The 25,047-nt window shown below is 42.0% G+C and overlaps 2 protein-coding genes across 15 annotated transcripts in view; one reads left to right on the forward strand and one right to left on the reverse strand.

Annotated features, from left to right (window-relative positions):
• LOC117604286 (transcription factor 4) overlaps positions 1-15,655 on the forward strand; it is an 81,841-nt gene extending 66,186 nt beyond the window's left edge. For 5 of the 13 annotated variants that reach the window (XM_076688986.1, XM_076688994.1, XM_076688988.1 and 2 more), the window contains 12 exons: positions 3,388-3,472; positions 5,883-6,019; positions 7,762-8,046; positions 8,156-8,317; positions 8,945-9,003; positions 9,452-9,605; positions 9,684-9,801; positions 10,982-11,135; positions 11,386-11,475; positions 12,867-13,012; positions 13,128-13,282; positions 13,367-15,655. In XM_076688986.1, the coding sequence (XP_076545101.1) occupies positions 3,388-3,472; positions 5,883-6,019; positions 7,762-8,046; positions 8,156-8,317; positions 8,945-9,003; positions 9,452-9,605; positions 9,684-9,801; positions 10,982-11,135; positions 11,386-11,475; positions 12,867-13,012; positions 13,128-13,282; positions 13,367-13,411 (1,590 nt within the window). In that variant the 3' untranslated portion in view covers positions 13,412-15,655. Of the gene's footprint in view, positions 1-3,387; positions 3,473-5,882; positions 6,020-7,761; positions 8,047-8,155; positions 8,318-8,944; positions 9,005-9,450; positions 9,606-9,683; positions 9,802-10,981; positions 11,136-11,385; positions 11,476-12,514; positions 12,605-12,866; positions 13,013-13,127; positions 13,283-13,366 lie in introns of those variants that run through there. The other 8 variants (XM_034324175.2, XM_076688989.1, XM_076688987.1 and 5 more) reach the window with 8 other exon arrangements.
• A 724-nt stretch (positions 15,656-16,379) lies between these two features.
• On the reverse strand, positions 16,380-24,484 carry LOC117604288 (ATP-binding cassette subfamily G member 4). Of its 2 annotated transcripts, none has more exons than XM_034324185.2 (2): positions 24,186-24,484; positions 16,380-19,734 (listed from the first exon to the last, which is right to left on the reverse strand). In XM_034324185.2, exon 2 carries the CDS (start codon positions 19,171-19,173, stop codon positions 17,380-17,382), a length of 1,794 nt encoding a protein of 597 aa, XP_034180076.2. In that variant the 5' UTR covers positions 19,174-19,734; positions 24,186-24,484; the 3' UTR covers positions 16,380-17,379. The 2 variants fall into 2 exon arrangements, with proteins under 2 accessions (XP_034180076.2, XP_034180077.2); XM_034324186.2 differs by lacking the exon at positions 24,186-24,484 and adding an exon at positions 21,987-24,143.
• Positions 24,485-25,047: the final 563 nt, after the last annotated feature.

The following is a 25,047-nucleotide window of genomic DNA, read 5'->3' on the forward strand; positions in this document are numbered from 1 at the left end:
AAACATAAATTCTGAAAAAGAAAAATACAAGAATTACCATGACGTTTCTGTCGCTTCCAACGATCCTTCGACTCGCGTTCCCACATTCTTACGCTTTGTACGCATGAAATTTTACTTTCTTTCTCTTCATCATTTCCATGCGGAATAATTCAGGGAAAGTTTACGGTCATGCTCGATCGGGGAATCACCCGAGGGTGTTTAGATCTGCGTGACGCGAGCAATTTGCGCGAAGGCAAACAATTTCATAGGGGTGCATGCATCGAAGCTCGTTTAGAAATTACCTGATTTTTATCTGCGACACGGTAGTTGTTTAGATTAAAGACCGTTGCTTCTAGTCTTTTTACAAATTGCCAAGCGTTGATGGAAAGAAATGACAAATATTTCATTAGTCTGACTGGTTTATTCTAAAGGAAAATATACATCTATGAAAGTGGTCTGTTTAATTAAAATTTAATTAAATCGATAAAAGAGATACGTTATCAAATTATCTATCGATAGTGATTAAACGGATAGAAAACAATTCAGTTTTTACGACGACCGAGACAATTAGGAAACGATCGAAGTTTCTAAACTCTCGATACAATTACAATTTCTGAAGGATTATAAAAACGATAAGAAGAGATAAATTCAATAAACACGTGGCATTAAACCCGATCGTTTCAGAAAAATAGGACATCGAGGAGTCGTTTATTTCTTCGGTATCTAATTGGGGGAACTGTTTTCTCAGTTATAATTGTATGCAGGTAGAAAATAAGTGCGCAGTAGATCCTGGTGGAATTCTCACGGGACCGAGGAGACACCTGGTTTCGTCGGGTTGGCTCCTCGACAGAGGCAATAGTCTCTCTCTCTCGGTGTAGTAATTAATAAGGGGATAATCGACGATCCATTATACTCGGGAGCGGTGACTCTCCGACTCGCGTAGTTCTCCCCTTGGCTCTTAAACTCATTTCCGCCCACGTGTAGTCGATAACGAAGACCGACTTCGAAGAAGATGTTCATCGATTACCGTCCCCAATATTTTCCACCCTTCTTCCATTGGTATTTCGAAGATTTTCTTCTTTCAGATATAAGAAGCGGTGTGTCTAGTTCAGGGGACACCGTTACGCGACAACGATCCTCGTCACGTTTCGTGAATTTTCTCGACGAAATTTTCTTCCGATTATTAAAGGGTGATGTAAGAGAAATAAGATGAGCGAAGGGTGTGCAGAGAGGTTGGCGGAATGGTTGGGAATAATTTTCTAAGACGACAAAACACGATAAAACAGCCGGTACGAGAACGTGAGACGGACATCACGTGCTCAATTTTCCGAAGGCGTCACGTAACACGCGTAGCTCTCTCGATGGTAGCGAGAGACCGACCCTTCTGTCCTATTTCAAACCTTCGGAAGCTAATTTCCCTGACAGAGACGTTTCCATTACGTTTCCCCTCCTTTAGCCGCCGGTTGGTCGTTGGCCGCAAAGGCGAGAGCTACGACAGAAGTAAATCAATGTAGGACATTTATATTGGCTGGAAATCGCTGACTCTCGCCACCGTAGACATCCCACCAGGACATATTAAGATTTCTGATCGGCCGCTTGCCGGACATCGGACATTTTTATTATTGCGTATCCCCCTACCTCGACCCCCTGCCTCGTCGCAGTGATATAAAACGTGAATTATCGTCCACCCGGTGTCTTCTCTCCTTTCCCCATCGGTTTCCTCTCGTCGCCGATCAATTTGTTAATTATTATCTAATATCTGGAACGAAAATTCCAGCGAGAAATCAAAGCAACAAAGACACAAGAGAGAGAGAAAGAGAAGGAACGCGCGTGTATCGACGAAGCCACATCGATGTCAAAGCAATTCATTTAAATTAATAGGTCCAGAGGCCGCAGCGTTTATCGCGCGATTAGTAGCAGCTTTTTAAATGCCTTTCTCTCTCTATCTCTCTCGCTGTTCGGCCGTTCGTATTTGTACATCCGTTATCGACTGCTGCCACGATAAACTCGATGCTTTTATCGCGTACAATTATGTGTCCCGTTCCTCCCTCGCGTTCGACGGATGCGTTCTGAACGCTCTCCAACATCTTTTGTTCTTACAAGTCAGATTTTGTGCAGTGCCTTCATTTTTTAACCGCGAATACTACCAATTTCAATCGAAGATCGATCCGCTTTGTAGCCTACGACATCCTCCTCGATCCTCCATCCAAAAACGTATTTTCGAATCGAAAGAGATAATTATATAAATTCTTTTATCTATGAGAAGATTAGTATCAGAAGGTCGTATTTGAACGCATCTTGAATTCTCGTTGGCGAACCGTTCCCTTATTGGTTCCCGACAACCCCACTCCTTCGACCGGTCAATCGGCGCGGTGACACGCGACCAGCCTGCTCGCAGTCTCGTGTCGTCTTTCCTCCGGTGTGTATCGGTGGTTCCCCTCTTCTTATTTACGTTTCACCTGAATCGCAGTCTGCTGGGATACAATTCGAACCGAACGCAACCGTTGTTGATTCATAGCCGAATGAAAAAGAAAGCGCGCGTACACAAAAGGGGTGATTCAACGAAAAGTTGGGAAAGTTCTGGTCCGGGGGGTGTATAAGTTGCTGGGATTCTTTCATGGCCCCCTCGTAGCCGTTAAATTCGAGCTTGCTGGCCATAATCCTCGCGTTAGTCGAAACTTGGTCGTGTCCCGCTCGTTTCGAGGCACTTTTCGTCGTTGCTCGCTGGCAGCAGGTGGAGGAAGGTGGTGGAAAAGTGGCGGGGCGAATGGAGAGGAGAGAGGAGAGAGCAGGGACAAAAGTTTGCGGCTGTGGCGGGAGGGGTAGAGTCTCGTCGAGAGGATAAGGGAAGCGGTGTGGAATATTTTAACATATATCACGGTGAAATTGGAACGAGGGTATGCTACCGCGAATCTCCCCTTCCCTGCCACTTTCCACCCCCGTGTTCACCCCTTCGGTCGGATCGCCGGTTCCGTGCTACGCTATACTCGCGTCCTATCACCGCGCGATCTGACTTTCTTCTTTACCAAGCTTCCCGTGTTTGGCCGATATGTTTGTCTCTCCTGCCGACTACGCCAGCTATAAAATGGTAAGAACGAGGTGTACCATTCGCTGGACCATTCCGTGTCTGCGTTCGAATCGTTAGAAATCACGTTTCTCTGTCGGTGTTCTTTATCGGTAGTCAGGAATGTTTATGCGGCAGGTAGCGAGATATGAAAATTATTTTTAAGATTGCGTTAATGAGATTGTAGTCGAAACAGGTGCCTCCTTATTGCAACACGTTACGATATGCAAATACGGAGCGCGTGTCAATAGTTCATGATTCACTCGGTGACGTTTCTCGCAATCTCGTCGACGATTCAGGATGTTCCTGTTTATTAATAACATCGATGCTTTTGTTTGTTACAGTATGGCTCGGACGAATTTGGCCAGGACTCCCCTAGATACACCTCCCCCAAAGCTGCGACCCTCTACGCAGATCCTTATTATATCGGTGAGTTAACGAGATTATTAAACTGATAGAATCTCTTCGCGAAAAGTTGCCGTTGAGTTACTAGTCATCGTCAGAGTATTTTTAGACTCGGTAATCGTTAATGATATATGAATTGTGATGATAAAAGTACGCGATTGAATGAAAGAAAATAAGGAGACAAAGAAGAAAAAGTGTTACAGAGAAAAAAAGTAAATGGCGTTCTAGCAACATTTATGTACCGTGTTCTCTTTAAACTAGTATCGTAAGTCGAAAATCTAGGCCGCTCGTTACCGGACGCAACTAAAAGTAACATCGAGCCAGTTCTTATGGATCGATCGATCGCTGTCTAACGATCCAACGTCGAGGTTGAACCGGCGCGCAGCGTGTTGGTAGTTCATTCGTGAACGTCGATCCCGCGTGTGCGCATCTATATCTGCTGGAAATCGCGTAACGATTCGAACGAACGATAAAAGGGACTTTACGATCGCAGTAATATTCAACTGTTTAACGCTTGCTCGTAAAATTCGCCGCTCTGCCTGTCGCGCGTAAAAACAATAACAATCTCTCGTTATTTGTTCGAGCTTCGGCGACGCCGGCGCATCGGAGTTGCCCCGTTGAAATTCGCGACTGCACACACATCCATACGGGGACAATGGAAAAAAAAGAAAGAAAAAGAGGGGAAAAAAAAAACGAGCGCGGAAAAGCCGCGTCGACGCGTTTCCCGTTGCACTATAAAGTTTATATCGCGGCTCGCCGTGTTCCTATTTTATGCCGATATAATTTAATCGCGTTTGCGAAACCGACGTCGCGATGCTATTTCGCTTCTCTCGCTATATTTGCGATGTTCTGTTTTGTTCGTGGCGCAGGATGCTTTTGAAACCGCGTCGATAAATTTACATGTTTTCGAAACTCGAAGAGTAATGAGAGGGAATAAACTCAAGTTCAACGGGATTCGAATTAGATTAATGATTAAGTTCTGTTGAATTCACGACAGAAGCGGTCTTGAGCCTTTGCTGACGCAACTTACGATTTAGAGTGTTGCTTTAGATAATATTTTTCCGACGTATCAGACACCTTTCGTTTAGAAATCTTGCTGTTCCGCGGCAATGAGTCACGATCGATTCGAATCGCATTGGAGCTGATTACGAGGAATACTCTTCAAATTATAAGGAATTAAAAAAAATACATAGATTTCATACCGTGTTCTCTAGAGATCGCGTAATCGAGTATGAAAGCGTACGAAACAGGTAGAAAAGTTTTCCCGGATGGATTACCGGGGTGGTAAATCAATAAAATCGGTAAAGTTTCCGGGTAAAGTTGTTATTAAAGATCAGAGGGTAAGGAGGACTGGTCGGGGCTAGCTTTTCGAATACATTCTCGGCTCGTGACACTCGGTAAGCGAGCGGAATACCTTATAAATGGTAGAAGGGACGGGGTTGGATGGGCGAAAAAGTTTTATCAGACATCGAATGCCGGTAGTTGGTAGAAACGGACGAGTAGTTTGGCTTAGTTTCCGTTCGTTCGTCGGGGAAACCTATGGCGGTGGAATTATATCAAGCAAAAGTATCAAGAAATACGTTCCCAGAGGCTTATTGCTGTTGTTTTCAACTGAAATAATGGCTCGCGTCGTTTACCACCCCTCTCGCTATATACCGGGTGTCTCGAGCGAATCAATGGAATCAGCAGTCTGGCGAAATTCCAACCAACTTCCCAGTCGATGGAACGTAATTACGCGCTGCAACTTGGGAATCGAATTTCCAAGCGATTTTATTTCACACATTTAACGACATGTTTTTTTCTTGATACATTTCACCGTACTAAACAACATGGCGAAATACACGTATATATACAGTGGGTCGCAAAAATATTCGCACACCTTTGTCTAGTCACGTTCTTAAATGAAAAGTCGCGATTTTCGGAAATTGTAATTACTTGTTACTTTTAAGTGCATTTACCGATCTCAATGAAATTTTCAGCTTACACATAACTTATCTGAATCTACGAAAGACATTTTAAATTTTCATTATAGGCTCACATAAAACAGTTGAAAAATTATCCTTCACTATTTTTTTTTACTATTTCAACAAATTTCAATTTTTTAATGGTAAATTAATTTTGTATAGTTTCTCGAGAAATCGCAAGTCATTCGGTCCAATTTTAAATCAGGTATTTTATTTTAAACGGTGTGCGAATATGTTTGCGACCCACTGTATATACGTATCTATTTAATAATATTCGGTGGATAGCATTGTTAGAGCACGTGTACGATATTCTCTCTGGTCAGTGAACGCCACGTGCTACTATTTGTTGCTTTATCCTCCAACAACGCAAACATTCTCTTGCGGATTCTGTGTAGCAGAACGTGGATTACATTCTCGACTTTTCACAATAATTTAACCTGCTTCTGATTTCTATATTCTGTATGTTTTAGATGGGAACGCGGCAGGAACGGGTCCCGGTGATCCATGGACAGGAGGCGGTGGCGGCGTTCAGCCCCCGTACAGCGGATACGCACCCCCTCACCTGGCCCAACCAGCTTACCCTATGCACCTACCCCACGACCCCATGGTAAGCGACTCCTTTCTGTCCCAGCTACCTTTCTTTCTTTCTTTCTCTCGTTTCTCTACACGCACCCTCGTCGCTCGCGCGACGCACAACGATCAATCACTCGGTGACTACGCTCGTTTCTTCGGACTCGACGCTCCGGCAACTTCGTGATAGACACGAGGAACCTCCCTCGAAATTCTGTCGTTGGTCGGCCAGCTGGCGACCTAGCTTGTTCGATTAAATCCTTTCCCTCTAATCTTCGTCGGCTCGAAAGATCGATGCCATCGAAAACTGTCCCTTCGTTTTCTGAAACGTCTCCTCGGATTTTTAACGATCAGTTGCACGAAAGCTGCGAGTCTCGAGTCCATCTTTCGTTTGATTCGCTCGGTACAAGGTTTACACCGATGTTTACCAGAAAATTAACCAGGTAGAGTCGAGTCAATCTCGTCGATCTACCTTGTGTCCATCAGGTCGATTGAAATCATCAAAGCCAACGAGGTTGAGAGACACTGTTGACAGTGCTTGGTGTACTCGGAGCAACGTCAAATGACTCACTGGCTTCTATATATAGAACGACCCTCCCGCGCTACTCCGTGTTTCTAGTCAAGTGCAGCCTTCGTTTGATTTACACCGTTCATGGTTACCACGAAATCCTCCGGTTCACGGCACCCTGCCGGAGCCTCTTTTCTCGCGTTCGCCGGAGTCAGCAAACCGATCGCCCATTCGTACCCATCGAATCCCATTCGTTCGATGGATCTTTAATTGATTCAAACGGGCAGCGAGAAAAAAAAGAACTGAATTCCTGGACGAAATGAAAAGAAAGAAGAAATAACTGGACCATCCGGTGGTTAGGTTCTTTTTTCGATCGCCCAAAGTGCCATTCGGTTTTAGTGTGGAATCCATGGATCGGTAGGAAAGGAGCATCTTAAAAGGAGATCGTGAGTAGGGAGAGGCTGGTCGCATTATGCATAATGGAGGTGAACGGTCTACAAAAGACGCAGCGTTCGGAGAGCAACCGAGAGCCCTCCGGTCGAAAGGTTAAACATTTACGATCCTGTGGTTTAATGACCCCACTTCCGAGAAAGCTCCGGTGTACCCTCCGCCACCTCGTCGTCGAAGAAAACTCCCTTTTGTTGGACTGCGCGTTCCTCGCCGCTGTTCCTTCCAGATTTCCGACGTCTGTCCGGTCGAAAAACACCCTGGCGACAGAAGGGTAAAGGTGCTCTCTACGGTTTAGTTATCGCTTCGTTCTTCCGTTCGTAAAACGAACAATTAACGATGCTTCACGGTCGTGAAATCGAGCGAGGGCCGCGGTCGCGTGCAACCTCTCTCCCTCTAATTTGTTGATAAATACTCTTAGCTGGCTTCGAGACGAGACGATGCTTTAAAATTAGACGTTTTACGAGCGAGCTTCAGTAGGTGCGAGCGACGGCTACACGCCACTAAAACGTATCCGATATCAAAGCCGTTCTGGACTCTGGTCCATTATGAACCGGGCACGGTCGAATTTAAAAGGTCGTACGAGTCGTCAGTCAGTCGAGAGCCATTTCGCGTCGAGTACGAGTAGCCTTAAAGAAAATCTTTCCTTGCATCTTTCGACGGAATCTTATCTTTTTACCTCTTTCCTTTTAGCATCTTTGTCGTTGATGTTGCGACACGCGTAGACACTGTTGCAGATTCTTTTCTTTCAGCTGTTTTGTTTCTTTTAAGCGGACGGTGTGGATAACTGGGTGAGACCAGCTGTAATTTTTGAACGATTTCAGGCGTATTCGGCCATGTCGCCGAACGGAGAACCTGCGGCACCGATTCTGGGCTCGGCGGTGACCAGTGCGGCCTCACTGCCACCGATGTCGACATTCCGGGGTAGCGGTGCGGTTGCGGCGAACAGTGGTACCGGTGCACCGTCCCCGGCATCCTTGCAATATAGTCATAGTCCTGGAGCACCGACCACCGCACCCTCCGCGCCCAATCCTCCACCTACGACCAATCAACCACCCGCGACGGGGGATAACCTTGGCAAAACGCTCGCGTCTGTAGTAAGCACCAGAGTAAGTATCAGTTTGTTTATCAAACTTTGAAGCTAAGATAGATTTCCACAGGAAATGCTTCCAATCCGATATACTCGACGGCTAACTTATCTACTTCTCGATCACGCAGATCTACCCCACGGACCAATCAGTATCGAGTTACAGCAGTAACCCATCGACACCAGTCAGTTCGCCTCCACCTTTGACGGGTTCGGCGCCAGGTTGGGCACCAGGTGCAGCGCCGGTATCCCCGCACTTCACGGCGGATCCCAATCGTGGAACCATTCACATGGTATGCATCTATGCTTTCCAGCCAACGATTCGCTCCATTCGTCCTTACGATTTTATTTACCGATCATTGTCCGGCTCGTTGCAAAGCGATCGATGTATATTCGAACGTAAACACGCTTCGTTCACCTCTCTTACGATATTTCATCGTTTGCACCGTGGTGACACTCGTTGAGAGAGAGAGTACCGTTTGTTATACACACGCACTGATTTTGTATTTCGTTCCGGGGAGGATCGGGATCGTTGAGAGATCGAACAACGGCAACGTGAATTACAACCGCAGGAAGATACAGAAATCATCAGCTTCGGAGTATCGCACTTTTGCACTTGTATCTGGAATTCAGAATAAAAGATTGACCTCTAAACTCCAGCTTTTGGATAATGCACAAAGTAGCATGCACTCGATGCACCGATAATTCACCGTCTACTGTGTTCGTCCACGTTGCAAGTTACTTTGCTCCCGTCCTCCCCTTGCTCAATTATTCAAATCGATCATCTCACCTTCATTTTACATAATTGTTTTTTTTTCTTTTTCACCATTCGCCCCTTGTTTGTTGTGAACGTTGTGTTGACTTGGTTGTTTTCTCTTTTTTTTTTTGGTTTTGTTGTTGCGTTGGTGTTGTGTGTGAAGCCGGCGCCTGAACAGCAGAGGCTAGACGATGCCATCGGCTTCCTTCGCGACCATGCCGAGGTGAGGATTGCCGATTTTCAGTTCTTCTTTTCTCGCCATCTTACATTTGTTTCTTGTTCAATCCCCCTCACTCCACTCTCATAACCACTCAACGCATGCTCTTTCATTCCATACGAACTACATATGGATAAACTGCCGTTGATATCTATGTTTTTTACTAACAACTGTGACATTTTCAGCGCGCTCTTTGGAACAAATCTAACTCTTTCTCCTTCGACTCTAACGTTACTTCCTTGCAGATGCTAATAATCTTGCTATTTATAAGCCTGTATAGTCTACGCGTTTCTTTTTCCAACTTCCATGATATCCACTTTCTTTCACTCTATGAACAGTTGTACCAGTCTGAAAGTAAGACTCTTCGAGAACGTATCTTTCGCGCTGGTACACCTGCCAAACTGAAAAACTGTTTCGAGCTGTTGTGTAATCGAGTCGAATTTCTGGTATTCTGTTGGTACAGGGAACGCGGATGGAGGAACGACTGGACGATGCCATAAACGTTCTGAGGAACCACGCGGAGAGCCAACTGGGCCTTCACCTAGGCCCCGTTGGTCCACACGGTTCCATCTACTCTCACACATCACCACCGCAATTGGACCATTTGGTAAGTCGATGATTCTTTTGAATTTCAAATCTGATAACGGTAACGAGAAATAGTCTACGATGATTTTCATCCTTGCAGACGAGTCCACATCCTGCGGTAACAGTGACGCAACCTCAGGGCTTTTATTCTGGTCTCACGCCAACGCCCGACACGGACGGTTCCATCAAAATAGAAAAGTTACCTGTGACGAATGCCAGTAAGTTGAAAATGATCCTTCCCTCCTTCGCAGGATCATCGAAGGATTCATGGAATAGAGGAAAAGTCTTCGACAGAGTTCGATAGTTAGCGAACGGGATTCATTGAAAAAGACTATAGTGGACTACAAAAGGTAGAAGTGTCAATGAGCCTTGACAAAGTAGTTAATCGGAATGGCGTTGTTCTATTCCTGGCGTCGCATCATCAGGTAAACACTTTTTCCCATGAGCAGGCATAAGGCAGAGAAAGAGAGAGAAAGAGTGAGGAAAAAAGAAAGAGGAGTTCCCAGGTGTTCTACGGCAAAGTTAGAGCCCGATAAGGAAACATTAGATAAATCACGACCGAGTAGCTACTACTCTTGCACCGTTGTCGTGCCTTTATTATTCCTCGAGACCTCTGTCTTCGACTCTCCCTCTGCTCCCTGTCTCCGTTTCTCTTTGTTTCCCTCTCTGTCACGTGTGCGCCCCTTAACAGTGAACGTTCGTAATCCTTCTCTAGTTGTCTAATGGAATGCGCAAGTTTTCTGTGGATCCTTTTGCAAAGAAGCGCTCTTTTCTCTCCTCGGTCGAACCATTTTTGGCGACTGGTATTCAGAGCGTACGATTTTTCTCCTCTTCGACCGAGAATCGTATTGGAACTTACTGCTCGACAGTAGGTCCCCGATGCTCGATCCATATAATTACACTTTTTCCAATCCTTCTTTCTCCTCTTTTCCTTTCATCGAGGGAAAACACATTGGCCCGACTTTCGCTGATACATCGATAGAGTCACGGACGTTTGCACACAATCGCGAGACTTTTAGGGAAACTCGAGTTAACAGAGTCGCGAAACGCGGTGAATTATCAGGCGAACGGAGTGCGTTTAAGGAAAACGCTTGAATCGGTGTATCAGCTAGTTCGTATTACGCTTCCTGCTCGTAATTGGATGCTTTTCACGGTTTCGTGACTAATCAGCCTGCCCAAAGTGCAAGGATAATATCTACCGTGTTCGGTGAAGGACGTAGTGCTTCCGGTACGGACACTTGGCCTCATTCTTTCTCGTTGATCTCTCGCGACAGTTGGACGGCGACGATTTCCTCGCGGTCGGGGAAAAATTTTCTCTTTATTCCATGAATGCTAATCGATGATAGATGTAATCGACGATTGGCGATGATGTTAAATAGCAGTATTAATAATGAACAGAATACGTCTCTTTAGAAAAGAGAAAGGAACCACCGGATAGTAGCGGCGGTGAAACGAAACCTTCGAGCAGCGAGTTGGCGGCAGCAGGTGTGATCGGCGCGGCCACGGTCAATTCTACGTCGCAAGGAAAAGGGACGAAGAGATCGCGTAGATAGTAAGTATATCCTGGATGTTTCTTCTGTCCGGGATCGAAGCGTGTATCATCGTTCGTTAAACGACAGTAGTGAAATCGCGTCGATGAAGCGGTAAAAAAGCTTACAAGGTGTGGTAACTTAGAGGATGCAGATGTAACATTCTCATCCTCTGTTGTCTGTCTTGTATTGTATTTCCGTCGACGAAATCGTTGTTTCTCCTTGTATTTGTACATTGAAGACTTTGACTAACCGATTTTATTCAAACTACCGTTGTTCGAGCGCTGACGAAGACTGCGACGATCCCAGCACTAAAGCGGTGCGCGAAAAGGAACGTCGCCAGGCCAACAACGTGCGTGAAAGGTTAGTGAACACACGCAGTACGCACTCCAATTGTATTATTCGAGAGTCCCTTCGATATTTCCTTCCAAATAAATCCACGACTTGGTATCCCTCGTCGTACGCATGCCCGATCCAGACGCGTCAAAATCGAACACGAACAATTTCAATAAAAACACTCGTATCACCTTAGTGGATTCGTATTCTTGACAAGCCAAGTGGCATGCTTACGTTCCCTTCACCACAAGGCCCGTATTTTAGCGTGAAAATTAAAATGTTTCTGGTTCAGGATAGAAAATGATGCGGGAGCAAGCGAAACGTCGACACCTATCGCGTGCTCGCCTTCCCAATCAGTTTCATTTTAATTCTAGCCGCGATCCGTTGTTCCTTAGGCATGCTACAATTTAATAAATCTTAGAAATCTCTTTGTGTCACCGAAAACATTATTGCATCGAAACTCACGACCATCCTCCACTATCATCCTTCTCACCACTCTCGTCAATTCCTTTCTATTACTAATTGCTGTCTTGATTTCTCGTGCAACCCTGTGTCGAAGATGGTAACCGAACATTCCTCTTGTGTATAATAAAGATACGTTTCTTTCAGAATTGATCACCATTCAAGGACTATTTCCTTCCCCCTTTTTGTTTTGTTTTTAATAGGTCCTGATATACATGTCCCGAATCATTCATTCGCCGTTCCTTAGAGATCACCCTAAAAACGATCAGTGTTCTAGGTAACAGCACGAAATCGGCTCTCTTACTATCGTTCGTTTTTCTTCTCTGTGCAAAGAATACGGGCCTTCGAGCGTGGAAAACCCGATTTCTCTCCATAACACAACCACAAGTCGATCGATCGGATGGTCTGCGTGTGTTCAGTCAAACAAGAGATTCTCTTCTTCTCCTTCATCTCGCTCGCTCTCTAGTGTCTGCCGGTTTTTCTTTGCTAATTTCCTCGACGCGATATCGATTTCACTGCTGTCGAGTCATTGCACGTTTCGATTCTTGGGCAAAGTGTATCGGCTGGATCAGGTGATTAATCGAGTATTGTTATTGCGCAACTGTTGTTCGAGCGCCGAGGACGAGGATGACGATCCCGATGTGAAGGCGCAAAGGGAAAAAGAAAGGCGACAGGCGAACAATGCTAGGGAAAGGTAAGACGAGAAAAAGCAGTGAATTGATCGGGAAAATTCACGATCCTGGTGTCCATCAGCCGATTCGAGGGGAAGTTTTGGCCCGTATTCTATGTATATCGCGAGAAATAAAACTCGCCCTTTTACCTTTGTTTTTCGATCTCTTTTGTGAACGGTGATCAGCTCTCTCCTGCTATTACGTAGAGTGATATCTTGCTTAATCGAAGCATTTCGATTCGATCTTTTGCGATCGCGAGGTGGTAACCGAATTTTCTCCCTCCAGGATACGTATCAGAGACATCAACGAGGCTCTGAAAGAGCTTGGAAGAATGTGTATGACCCACCTGAAAACGGACAAGCCTCAAACGAAGCTCGGTATCCTAAACATGGCCGTCGAAGTGATCATGACGTTGGAACAACAAGTTAGAGGTAAACGAATCATTCTTTTAACACGTTTCACTTTTATCTCCCGTTTTAGAGATAACTTTCAGAGCAACCTCTTTCGAATATTCTCCAATAATGATGTTGTCGCGTTGTTTCGCAGAACGAAACCTGAATCCAAAGGCAGCATGCTTGAAGAGGAGGGAAGAAGAAAAAGCAGAAGATGGTCCTAAACTACCCGGACATCTCGCAGCGCACATAGCTCACCCACATCCTCATCCCCACGCGCATTCTCAGCCACCTTTCTCCGCGATGCCTGTAAGTAATCGCGTCGTTCGAGGAGAGGAACGATTACACGAGTGATTGCTTTGTTTATTGACCAGAGGGAATCGTTTGTTTCAGGGTCCACCACCGCCGCTTCAGCACAATCCGTCGCAGCCGCAGTAGCAGCGGCTCAGTGGCGGTGTGATCCTGTGTTAAAGGGGTAGATACGGCTTAAAGTTGTCATAGTTTTTTGGAACTTTCGCGGGACTTGCACATACAGATAGGACATTTTTTTCCCCCTCCCCCTACCCTGTCGATCGTACACCGATGGTGTACGAGTGAAAATCGTGAGGGGTATTAACGCGGCGTTATACAGAGACACAGGTGCGCGCGCGCGTGTTAACACTACTCGGAACGTAATTTCATTTACGTTGAATCGTGGCGAGGTTGAATCGCCGATGAAAAGGTATCGAAGAGATGATGCCGTTTAGAAATATTGCTGTGCGCCAAGTGCAGCGCAGAACACTGTGTGCCGTATATGATTCAGATGCGAGAGAATCGCGATAATATCCTAGAGTTCTCCTTTAGCGAGCCTCTCGTACAGGCCGTACGAGGCAAACGGAGAATAATTTCTGTATGTCTATTGCGAGCGTCAAACGAGATAATGAGTGAGGAAACGAGCGAATGAAACGAGAGTACGAGATTGGAACGGGTGCTTTTTAAGAGGTATCTACCCCATCCCACTCCCCGAAGGCGGCTTCAAATTATTTTTATAAATAGCGAGAAGACAAAGGAATACGTGTAGGAGATGTTTGCAGTAATTCCTACTCGACGGGTTCTGATTGAAATTCAAGACATTTTTAAGAGATCGTTTGGTGCATCCGTTATCGCTCGATGTTCCTCCTCCTTTGTTTACGTCCATTCTGGATATCATTCACACCTGTCATTTTATTCTTTTTCTAGTATAGTACCTCTTTATTGCCACGAGATCGTTTTTGCGACAATTTTGGCCCTCCAGAAAGAGAACCCACCTCGCCATCCTTACGTACAACCTCCCAGTTGTTAAAATGCACGACAATCCGTTATCGTTTCAAACGGAATCCCTCTAAGGTAAGTCTGAAATTTAATTCGAGTACCTCGATTGCCGCGAGAACTTTCAACTCGTTAATTGTATATTTTTCTGTTCGACTGTTGTTTCACTGTTCTTCGTGATATTATATCGAATTTGCAATTTTATCGTGTCGAGAAGATTTGGTTTGATAAGTTCTGACTGATGGGTATACTGTACCCTGCTGTTAATTGAATAAGCAATTAATTATTCTTTGTTGATAATCGTAGTCGTGAACTTAGTTCATTATAATGTCCTATTTATCAAAATCGAGTTGCTTCTTGATACATTACCTTTTATGTACATATGTTTACTTGTGACGCCGTACAGCTGCTCCGTTTTCCTCGTGACTCGTCAAGTTTTTATTTATAAAATTTATTTAAATAAATTAAAATACAAGGGCAACTGCATGGACGTCGAATCGAACTGCGTTTTTGTTTAAGAACAAAATATCCCTTTTGACTTTTAATCGATCAGAGGTACGTTACACGTTGGTACGTACACACGATATTAACTTTTTTTATATTTCTCTCCGTTTCCGTTCCACTTTTCCACATTACATTTTAATTTCACGAATAAAAGGTATATCGCAGCCTGTTGCGATCTCAGAATTTTAACAAAATTTTCGTACTCTTAGAATGAAACGTTGCATATCAAAAATAAAAAGGAATGGATGAACATTTCGTGTGCGTGTAAGACCGATCTCAGGAACACAGTCAGAATCTTCTAATTAGATATAAAAGCGCGTAAGAAAAGTCATGAAATCGTGCATTGAATTATCTTTTAACGAAGCTTTGATTTTGATGTGAACCGGTTGAACAGAGATTGCTACAAATGTCTCCTACAATAATAACGACAATAAATAGCTCGTAAGCCCGTCTAAGCTAGGCACACCTGTCTATAGTCTTAGATAGTCAAAAGTGGAAAAGCGAAATAAGGTGAAGAGAGTGCGCCAACAGTTCGGTTCGAGTTGTAATCGACGATCGCGATTATATATAAAAGAAAAAAAATGAAATAAGGTGTTTTTACGCGAACGTGTTATATGTGACATTTTTTCGGTCACCAATTATTTATATATGGTATTAGTTACGTTTAAGACTTTCGAAATCGTTCTTGAATTTTAGTTTAATCCTTTTTCTTTTCGACTATTCAGGCATACTTACTCTTCCGTTTTTTCTCTTTACTATTTTCCTCCCTCTTCTTAAAGCGTATTATACAGATTGTTGCGAGAGTCGAGACCGGTTGTCTTTTTTGTTGATTCTCGTTATAGAACGACAAGATCGCATCGATCGTTTGAATTGAAAATTATATTATATAAGCGATCCACGAGTTGCAGAGTTTTCATCTTTTTTTCCCCCCCTAGAACTCTGAAACTCGCGGTTCCTATTTGGATCGATGCGATCTTCTCGCATCGATCGTGTATCACGCGTTGCGTTAAATAAAAAGAAAAAAAAAAAAGAAGCATATCGTTGAAAACTTGGCTAAGCAGAATGCCGCTAGGTTTATTAAATTGACAATTAATGATCGCGCGGTCGAACGACGACGCTGATGAGAGAGCCCAGGTTTGCCCGGGACACGATTGTCGACGAGTGAAATCACACGTGTATATTAGATCTAACGACATTATTGTATAATATGTAATTAAACGAGAAGTGTACGTAGGTCTGGCGTGGCTAGTTCGCGTGACACCGGGCCTTAAATGAAAACAGAAGAAAAGAAAGCAAGAAAGGTGAAGAAAGGATAATCGAGAACGATCGATCTTTCTGACAAGCAAGCGATTGTTAACAGAACAAGACGCGACTCTATTAACATCGATGAAGCACGAGCTGAATATTATACATATATTTGAAAGAAAGAAAGGAGAGAGTGGGTGAGTGAATGCGAGAGAAAAAGAGAGATAACGTGTGCGTCGAGAGAGCGTTTCGTTTGAGAAAGAAAAAAATGTATAATTATCACTAGTAATATTATTATCACTAATAATATAATAAATGTGCCATTTTTTCCATAATCACGGCGTTGCCTGATTGTAGCTTTCGTTGATCATTATTATTTTTCTTTTCTTTTTTTTTTTTTTTTTTTTTTCTTAATTTTTGTTTCATTTTCGTCCAAGCTGTTCACAAATTTTTCTTTCACTTCTCTTCTCGGTTGATTTTCTTTTTATTTTTTTTTTCTTTCTCACTCGAGCTTCCGTTTGTACATTACACGCTCCCCAGTATTAGACGATACACGAAGAAGAAGCACCAATATCTTACGTTTTGTCTTTTTACTTTTTAGATTGCGTCTCGGTGTAAGTTTTGTTCTTCAGCCGCCTAATTATGCTTAGATACGAACGTATACATAGTGTAGATACGTTTAGTGTTTAAGACATACTTTTAATTGCCGGACAAGTACAGTGTTAGCTGACTGTATTCGCCCTGGTCGCTTCTAACCATTCAGCTGTAAAAGCTAATACAAATGTCGACCTATCAAGGTTTGTAATACAGATTTTCAACGTTTTCAGGAAGCGTGCTTTTCATACTTTCCTTTATCGTTATATTTTCTAGTTTGTTTACAGACACTCGATAGTCGAAGGTATAACTTCATTCGACGAATTGCTCATTTACAACCAACTGCTGAATAATTTAACACGTTTCATCATTGCATTACGAATTTCACACGAACCTGTTTGACCTTCGACCTTGTCACTTGCGTCAACTGCTCAATTACGCTCTAGAAACAGCCTATTGTTTAAAAGTCGACGATAAATGGAGATTGTGTGGTAAGGAGGTAAGATAAATTATCAAAGAAAATTTGTTGAGAATTCGTTTAATGTTTCTCTGGTACAAAATAATCGATAAAAACCACTTGGATCGCGAAGTTCGATTAGATATTTCAGATCTAAGTACGTTCGTTTAATTGATATTCCAATCAAATTCGCGTTCATTTCTATTCACACAATCAATTTTATCCAGTCACCTTTAGGTGATAATTGTCACGAGTCCAAATCCACACACACACAAACGCACACGTTGTTTCATACATAATTTTAAGTCAGTGTCTCTTTTCAAGCCGATGAAAGCTTTCTTTTTAACGTGCAGTACGCTGCGAATCTGAATAAGACGTAATTGCAAATCAATACGACGATGTCGATCCAATACTTGCCGTCCGCCAATGTCAGGTCTGTCATCATCAAATCGGGCACTCGATAGTGGCAGTAGTTCTTCGGGCAGAGCAGTTTCTCGCGACCGAAACCGTACACAGAGTGCACGAAAGCGTGCATAGCGTATTTGAAGTAACTCAGGTAACTGACATAATAAAGTACGACAGGCATGTGGCTGTAAAGTGCCAAGAATCCAGCCAAAGTCAGCATTGTGCAAATGATAATCGCTCCTATAAAGGTGCCATTTATAGGATTCGTTAGGCTTCCTATCAAAAGTCCGAAACTGTCGGATATCATCGTCATCAGGATCGATACTGTAAGGAACATAAGGAACCTGTTCACGTCCAAAGGTTGTCTACTGAGAAAATAAGACGGAGACGTATATATAAAAGCATACGCCACTTGTATAGGCAGGCTACATATCAACGATGCGGCATAGTAGGTCCTCAACTGGTACCAATTGTTGAACCTTTCCTTCTTCAAGGTCGAAAATTCCGAAGGGAATTTCAGCACAGCCGGCATCATACTCGTGTAGCATAGATAAACAGCTGAGACTAGGAAGAATCCGACGTTCATGATCGTCTTACTGCCGTTATCGCCAGAATCGGTGTACAAGAGACCGAGTAAAATACCCACTAGTAGATGAAGAACCATCTTCAGGTGAGTGGTGGTCCAGTCTCGCGACTGTTGAACGAGGCAACGATGCAGCAGAACGAAGAATTTCTCCGTTTCCGATGGTGGTTGAATCAACACCGTCGCTTTGTTTTCGTTTATCTGCATCGTCGTTTCTTTCTTCAATGTCTGCGACGCGTCTGATCGCCAGGATCGATCGTTGCTACTCGCTAGTTTGGCTAACTGATCGTTGTAGTCACCGTACTCTTTGCTCACTGCCTCTATCATGTAATCGGCGGGATTGTGATACTTGGGACAGTTGAGACCGATGCTGGCGAAATAGGCTATCGTGTTATTGGTCGCCCCTTCGTACATGCATTTACCTTCAGCTAGGAGGTAGACATTGTCGAAGAGCTCGTAGACGACGGCGCTAGGTTGATGGATCGTGCAAACGATCGTTCTACCAGCTTTCGCCAGACTTTGCAATAATCTGATGCACTGATGGGAGGAAAGAGCATCGAGACCTGTCGTTGGTTCGTCGAGGAACATCACCGGTGGATTGTCCACCAGTTCTAATGCTATGCTTAGCCTCTTCTTCTGTCCACCGCTCAACTGGCCGCACCTGGTCTCCTTCGTTTTGCTTAAATCTAAGTTATCCAGAACCTCGTCGATCACCATCTCTTTGCCTTTTCGACTGAGACTTCGTCCGATCTTCAGCTCGATCGCCGTCCACATCGTCTCGTAGACGGTGAACAAAGGACGCAGTTTGTCGTCTTGTTGGATATAACAAGACTGTTTCCTGTACTCGTTCCACGTGTGTTGACCTTCCGTTCCGATGTAATTGATCTGTCCTTTCCATTTACTTTTATCGAAGCCTGTCAGGATGTTCAGCAAAGTGGATTTACCGGCTCCCGAAGGTCCCATGATGGCTGTCAGTTCGCCGGACTTGAATGAACCGCTGACACCTTTCAGGATCTTTTTCATAGGTCCTCGGAAACCGGGTCGCGCCTCGTACGTGATGTTAGAGAATTCAATGTCGATCGACTGAGCCTTCGGCAGGCTCAACAGTACCACTCGTTGATACATCTCGACCCGAATGAACTGTCTGACCCAGTAAAGACTAAGATCACTAGCCGCGGACGGATCACTTGCTCTCTCGCTGACGAAACGTCACTTAAATCGTGCGTTATCTGCACTTATATATTATCGGTCGGTTGCAAACGATTCTCGACGAGCTTTCAAACGGGGTCAGTTGTTCGCGCAACAGAAATCATCGATCCTCGTCAATTCTCCAACTTTTCTTTCATCCGTCAGCTTCTCGTTTTCAATCGAACGTATCGCTTATCACTTTCCAGTCGACGATCTTCGTTTGTCCATGTCTCGTTTGTTCAATCGCAAAGCTTTCGATAATTAGAAATGAAAGACGGTCGATAGAGTTAACCCGAGTGACACGCGTACGCATACACTCACGACTCTTATCACGGATTTTTGTCAAATCGACAAAATCGTTAACCTACTTTATATTCCGATAGATACTGGTAGACCAAACAAATCGCGACATTTTTCCGTCGATTTCTTCGATTCGCTTGCTTCTCGTCAACTTTCCGTCAGGATTGGAAATCGATCTTTCCGTGACACTTATCCGATCTGCAAAAAGAATTGAGACGTTCTTTATATTTATAGTTGTATGTTTTTCATATAAGGAAAAATGATCATAATGGCGGTAGATAATCAGTAGGATGATCGACATATTAATTGCTTGTTTATTGTCACATTCGTGTTGGATCGTTGAAAATTTTCTAGATTCTCTGCTTATTCAACGAGCAATTTTAAGCTATCTTGTTTTCTATCGCAATCGTGTAGAGACAGAATTCCCTGAATTCTTATCGGTATGTCTATTATTCGCTGCACGATAGCCCAAATTCGTTCGAAAGTTGAACAACACATCGCTTTTAATAAACGTAATTAATTAAATTCTTAACAGCAGTGAATAAATGCTCGCGAGAATTGATAAAGAACGATGCGGAGAACAAAAAATTGACTATGCGGTATTGATAGTGTCGAGAAATGGAAAAAACAAGGCGTTGATCGGTTTGCAACACAGGAAGCATAAATTTTTATTTGTTCGATAAACGGCAACCATTTCATGACCCCAATATAATAGCGATTCTGTTGAAAAATTTTCTATCTCCTTTCCTTTTGTTTTTTTCCAATCGCTCGTTGAAAAACTTTGTTTCGTAAGTGTCTCGTAATAGATCAAGAAACGAGCAATACGGTAAGCTATAAAGATAAAATTGTGCAAATGATATGTACCATTGCGTTAATGCAATTCGTAAAAACTAATCAATTGATTCATTGGTGACACGAATTTGCGTGTCACCGCGGTTACAGCGTCGGCGTTGGCAGAACCGATAAATTTAATTAAAATCAAACGAGGAACGCTAATGAGTATAATTCATGGTGATAAAGATTCCATTCGTTAATCGTTATGTGTATAAAATATTCAACGTATGAAATGATGAATTAGCGAAGAAAAAAGACTTTATCGACAATACTGATCAATTAAATCATGATTCAATATTGAAACGGCAATAACATGTCTTTTCTATTATCCAATCGTTAGAAAATGAGTTGGCGTAGCGAAAAAAATTGTAATAGTCGTTAAATTCGTTAAAGTCGTATTATCGTTTCTAGGTAATCAACTGTTCTTCGTAGTTCTATTTCCGTTCTGTTCGAGTTACGCGTTTGTATACTTCATAAACGAATTCATGGAACATTCCTCGTTAATTTATTTCTGTCTTGTTATCATTCGGCAAACATTTTGTCAACTTACGCGACATGCAAAACCGAACAGGTTTTACACCAGTGTTTTATATACGTATGGTCTTGAAACGAGAACAATAGTTTGCCTTGAATCAAACAGAGTTTACTAGAAATTAACTTCGTTTTTAACTTTCACTACTCGTTCAGTGCCATGAGAATTGCTAGAGCGATTTCACAGATTTAATGCAATCTTTACGTTCATAAGACAAGGTACCGAATGTTTAAATTGAACAATTGAATTATATAAGTGTCTTGCTATTTACGATTAATTTCATTGCGAAAACTCATTAATCTGTTGTTTTTACTTTTCTCTTATCATTTTCTGCAACGTTTGTATTTTTTTCGTTAACCTTCCGATTCCTTGAATCTGTCTCATTCCCACATTAGGAAAATTGCTTTTCCTACGTAAACGTGAATTGCATCGTTCGTTACGCAATACCGGTATAATGACTATAATCATTTGTTATATGAGATAGTTAATTTAGTTGAACCGTTGCAAAATCAATCGCGTTGTATAACATCTGTCACAGTTTCTTCTTCTCCATATAATTGCTGTTATTGTTAAACAATACAGTCAACTACCAGCCAACGATATTTTTATCCAAAGATAGAAACACATTCGCCGACGCGCAACCTTGATGTAAATTTGAAATTCTACAGGAAGAAGGAACTCGGTTACTCGTCCAACAGGAGGAAAAAAGAGGAAATGAGGTATGAGATACTTGTTCGTCGTTCTTTTTTTTCTCAGTAGAAACAAAAACGAGCAAGGGTAATTGCATTTTGCAATTGTAATGGACAAACAAGAGTCGTGATTACACGAACCTACCTGTGTTTATCGTAGACTGTTTACGTCAAAATTCACGTAAATTTCCATATGTAATTGCGTTAACTGTGGTTATGAAGTGCTTACGAAAAATGCCAACATAGAAATACGAAAAAAAAGCAATGTAAAGAGTAAAAAATGTTTGCACATCGAGCATTTTAACACCATGAATTACAATAAACGTTTATTGAGTCAGAGTAATAAAAAATGATTGCATGTACTTCGATAGGTAATTAAATAATTTTCTACACACTAGGTATAATTTGGTCATTTGTCAAAGTTACAGCTAATTGTAACAAGTTGCTGTGCATATTGACGTCTTTACTATGATAGTTTATGTTAATTGCAAACTTTTAGCGCATATAAACGCATGTAGTATGATACTACTATTTGCCCGAGGTATCATTTAACTACAAATTAACCTACTAACAAGTTGCTTTTTCCTCCAGCTAATTTCACAGTTGGAGAAAAAAAGCAGAACCTCCGACTTTTTTCAGCACGGATGAATTGAAACAAAGTGGCAATTTGTGTAGTTGTAATTGATGTTCAAGTTTTTTTTTTAAATATTAACACTGTATTACGTTTGCCTTTGCGCGTCACTGCGTACCCTGTGTTTTGAAGAAATTTCCTTTCCTCAACTCTATTCATGAGTCGAATCTCGTTATTCCATCTCGGATGCTCGACACGAGAGGAACGGTCGTACTTTCCTTGGGTTCTGTTATTATTTCGTCATCGTCGTATAAAATTTTCATGAAAGCATACTTTTTTCGGGTCAGCTGTTAACTCGGCATTGAGGTGCTTCTTGTTTGGCTACCTCATGTTTTTAGTTTCTAACAGCAGGAAGAGAAGATGTGTCGTTCACCTTGAATTATCAAATTATCATTCCACAATCCTTTTCTAGAATTTCATTTCATTTAGAATTATTCACGAGTTCTTTTTATTCTTTTTTACGTTAATCGTTGTCTGTTCTAATTGATTATCATTCTCGACCTAGTTTTGAAGTCGACCAACATTTGGTCACGATAGATATTACACTTATTACATCTTTTTTTCTGAAATCTTGCAGTCATGATTATTTTAATATTCATATTAATTATAGTTGAATACCTTTTTTTTTCTTTACATTCTCTAATTGATATTTGTAAATTAAAGCCGATGCCAACGATGGTTGTTTACTTAGTGTGCACAAAACACGTCTATTGATATCAAGATTGCAATTACTGTTATTAGTTTCATGCATTTAACACTTAATTGCGTTTTTCTTCGCTATCGCTGTTATCGTTAATCTACAGTAAACTCTTTTGCAACAAACAGCTGAGTTATGACTACGTTATGCTTGTAAATGTTATAATTTGTACAGAGTTGCGGTTTTTCATTCAATTAATGCAATAACACGTTTATGTCACGTGTCGCTTCTCTTGTTAAAAATTGATCTCAGTGAATTTTATTCGAGTAATTATTATATTTCGTATAGCGTTTTTCGATTGGCGCTATTTCTAATTTCCTGAAAGAATTACACGAAAATTTGAAGTTCGATCGCGATCGACTTTAAGAATTAAATCCAGTTTACACGTTCGCAATTAACACGCCTGAAGGTTAAGATCAATCATTTGAGTTTCCTCGAGTTAACCTTTAGTTTATAAATAAATTATTATAATTAAGTTATACATTTTTCAGGAGAAATGACGTTAATTTTCCTTTTACCTGTTGAAGAAAAATTCTTTTGCCTCCTCCGCCTCCTTAATATTCGAAACCATATATTAAGCTTCATTTACATTCACCGCTAAAAGACATTGAACGTATATACATACATATATACGCTCTCTTCCGTGTTGTGTCATCGTGTTTTTATTTTTGTCAATCGCTTTTAGGTAAACATAAATTAATTTCAAAACATAAGATATCTTTTGTTAATACGTGTCATTTCTTGCTGATCTCTGTATCAGGAACGTACGCGAGATTAATGTGAAATAATTATCGATTTTTCTCTTTGCGCGAGCACACGAATTTGGGAGGAATTAATTTGGTACGCAAATCAGATGACTGATTATTTTAGGCCTTGATAAAAATTCCGATAAAAATATTGTCGAGATCTTTTAATAGATATACCAGACGTTTCGACTCTCGTTTTTGATATAGTAGACAGGAATTACTATACGAACGCGAACAGCTATTTTACGAGGTAATGAATGAACCGTCCTCTCAGCATTTTATTATTTTTCCAAGGAAGTTGATAACTTGGATGATCCGTTAACACGATCACCGACACGGTGAACTAGACCGCGACTTGCACTGCATCTTGCAATATTAATTATTATTTTCTAGCTCATTTTCGAGGTAAAAATTTCAAAGGAAATTGTATTGTTATTAAATTGTCTAGTTGATATGTAGAAATAAAGTGAAAATTAATAACAGGAAGAAAAGATGTCAAAGTCGTATTAACGATACTTACGGTTTTAATCAATAATTAACACGTCTTTAGCACAAGCACATGAATTAATTAAAGTCCATTTAATCGATTACTCGTCGAAATTGAACACCAACTTTTGCCGATTGAAAATTTTTGAACGATTTGGAAGGATCGCGGAACCGAGAGATCGCTAACGCGCCAGCTCGATGACACCGCGCGAACGAGAATGCGAATCGCGTCGCGAGTTCTTGAAAGAAGCACGCGTTCCTCCGATATACCCCGCTCGAATCCGCCTGGACTAGCTCGCAAGTTGCAGCTCCCGCTCGTTATCCACCCTACGGACGATCGTCGATGATCTTCTACTATCCTTATTCGACCACTAAAGCCGGTTCTGAATCTCGTTCATTGCCCCGCGTCTTTATTATATCCTTGTCCTTCGCCTCCCTTTTTTCCTTTATCGTCATTGCAGACTGCTGCTATTTCTGGATGCAAGAATTCAACCTGTAGATCCTTAAAGGTTCACCCGTCCTTAAAGTTTGCGAGACAAAAAATTTAGTTCATTAGTCGATTAATGAAAATCTGATCAAAAGTCCAGTAAAAAAAAGAAGAAAGTTTAATAACATATACGCGTGAGGAAAAGTCATTTCCAGTTATCAGCGGGTTAAGCAGCTCTGACTTTGCTTATCATTTAATACGGTTTGATAACAATTTTTGTGATTCGATACACGTGATTGTAATTTCATTAAAATATCTTCGAATCTTGATTGATTGATTTCAACTGTTCAAAGTGTCTTTGTTATTTAATTTCAACTGAAAGCAATTGATATAAGGCATTAATAATTTACCAGGAAAATATCGGTCTTCTCGAATCGTAAAATTTCAGTGCAATTCTTTTTAATCGTCT

The sequence above is a fragment of the Osmia lignaria genome, chromosome 7 (genome assembly GCF_051020975.1).
Source record: "Osmia lignaria lignaria isolate PbOS001 chromosome 7, iyOsmLign1, whole genome shotgun sequence".
In the NCBI taxonomy this organism is placed as follows: domain Eukaryota; kingdom Metazoa; phylum Arthropoda; class Insecta; order Hymenoptera; family Megachilidae; genus Osmia; species Osmia lignaria.

What these genes read in the sequence shown, in the direction of transcription:
- LOC117604288 (XM_034324185.2), bottom strand. Translation starts at nt 19,173, where the DNA reads ATGTATCAACGAGTGGTACTGTTGAGCCTGCCGAAGGCTCAGTCGATC.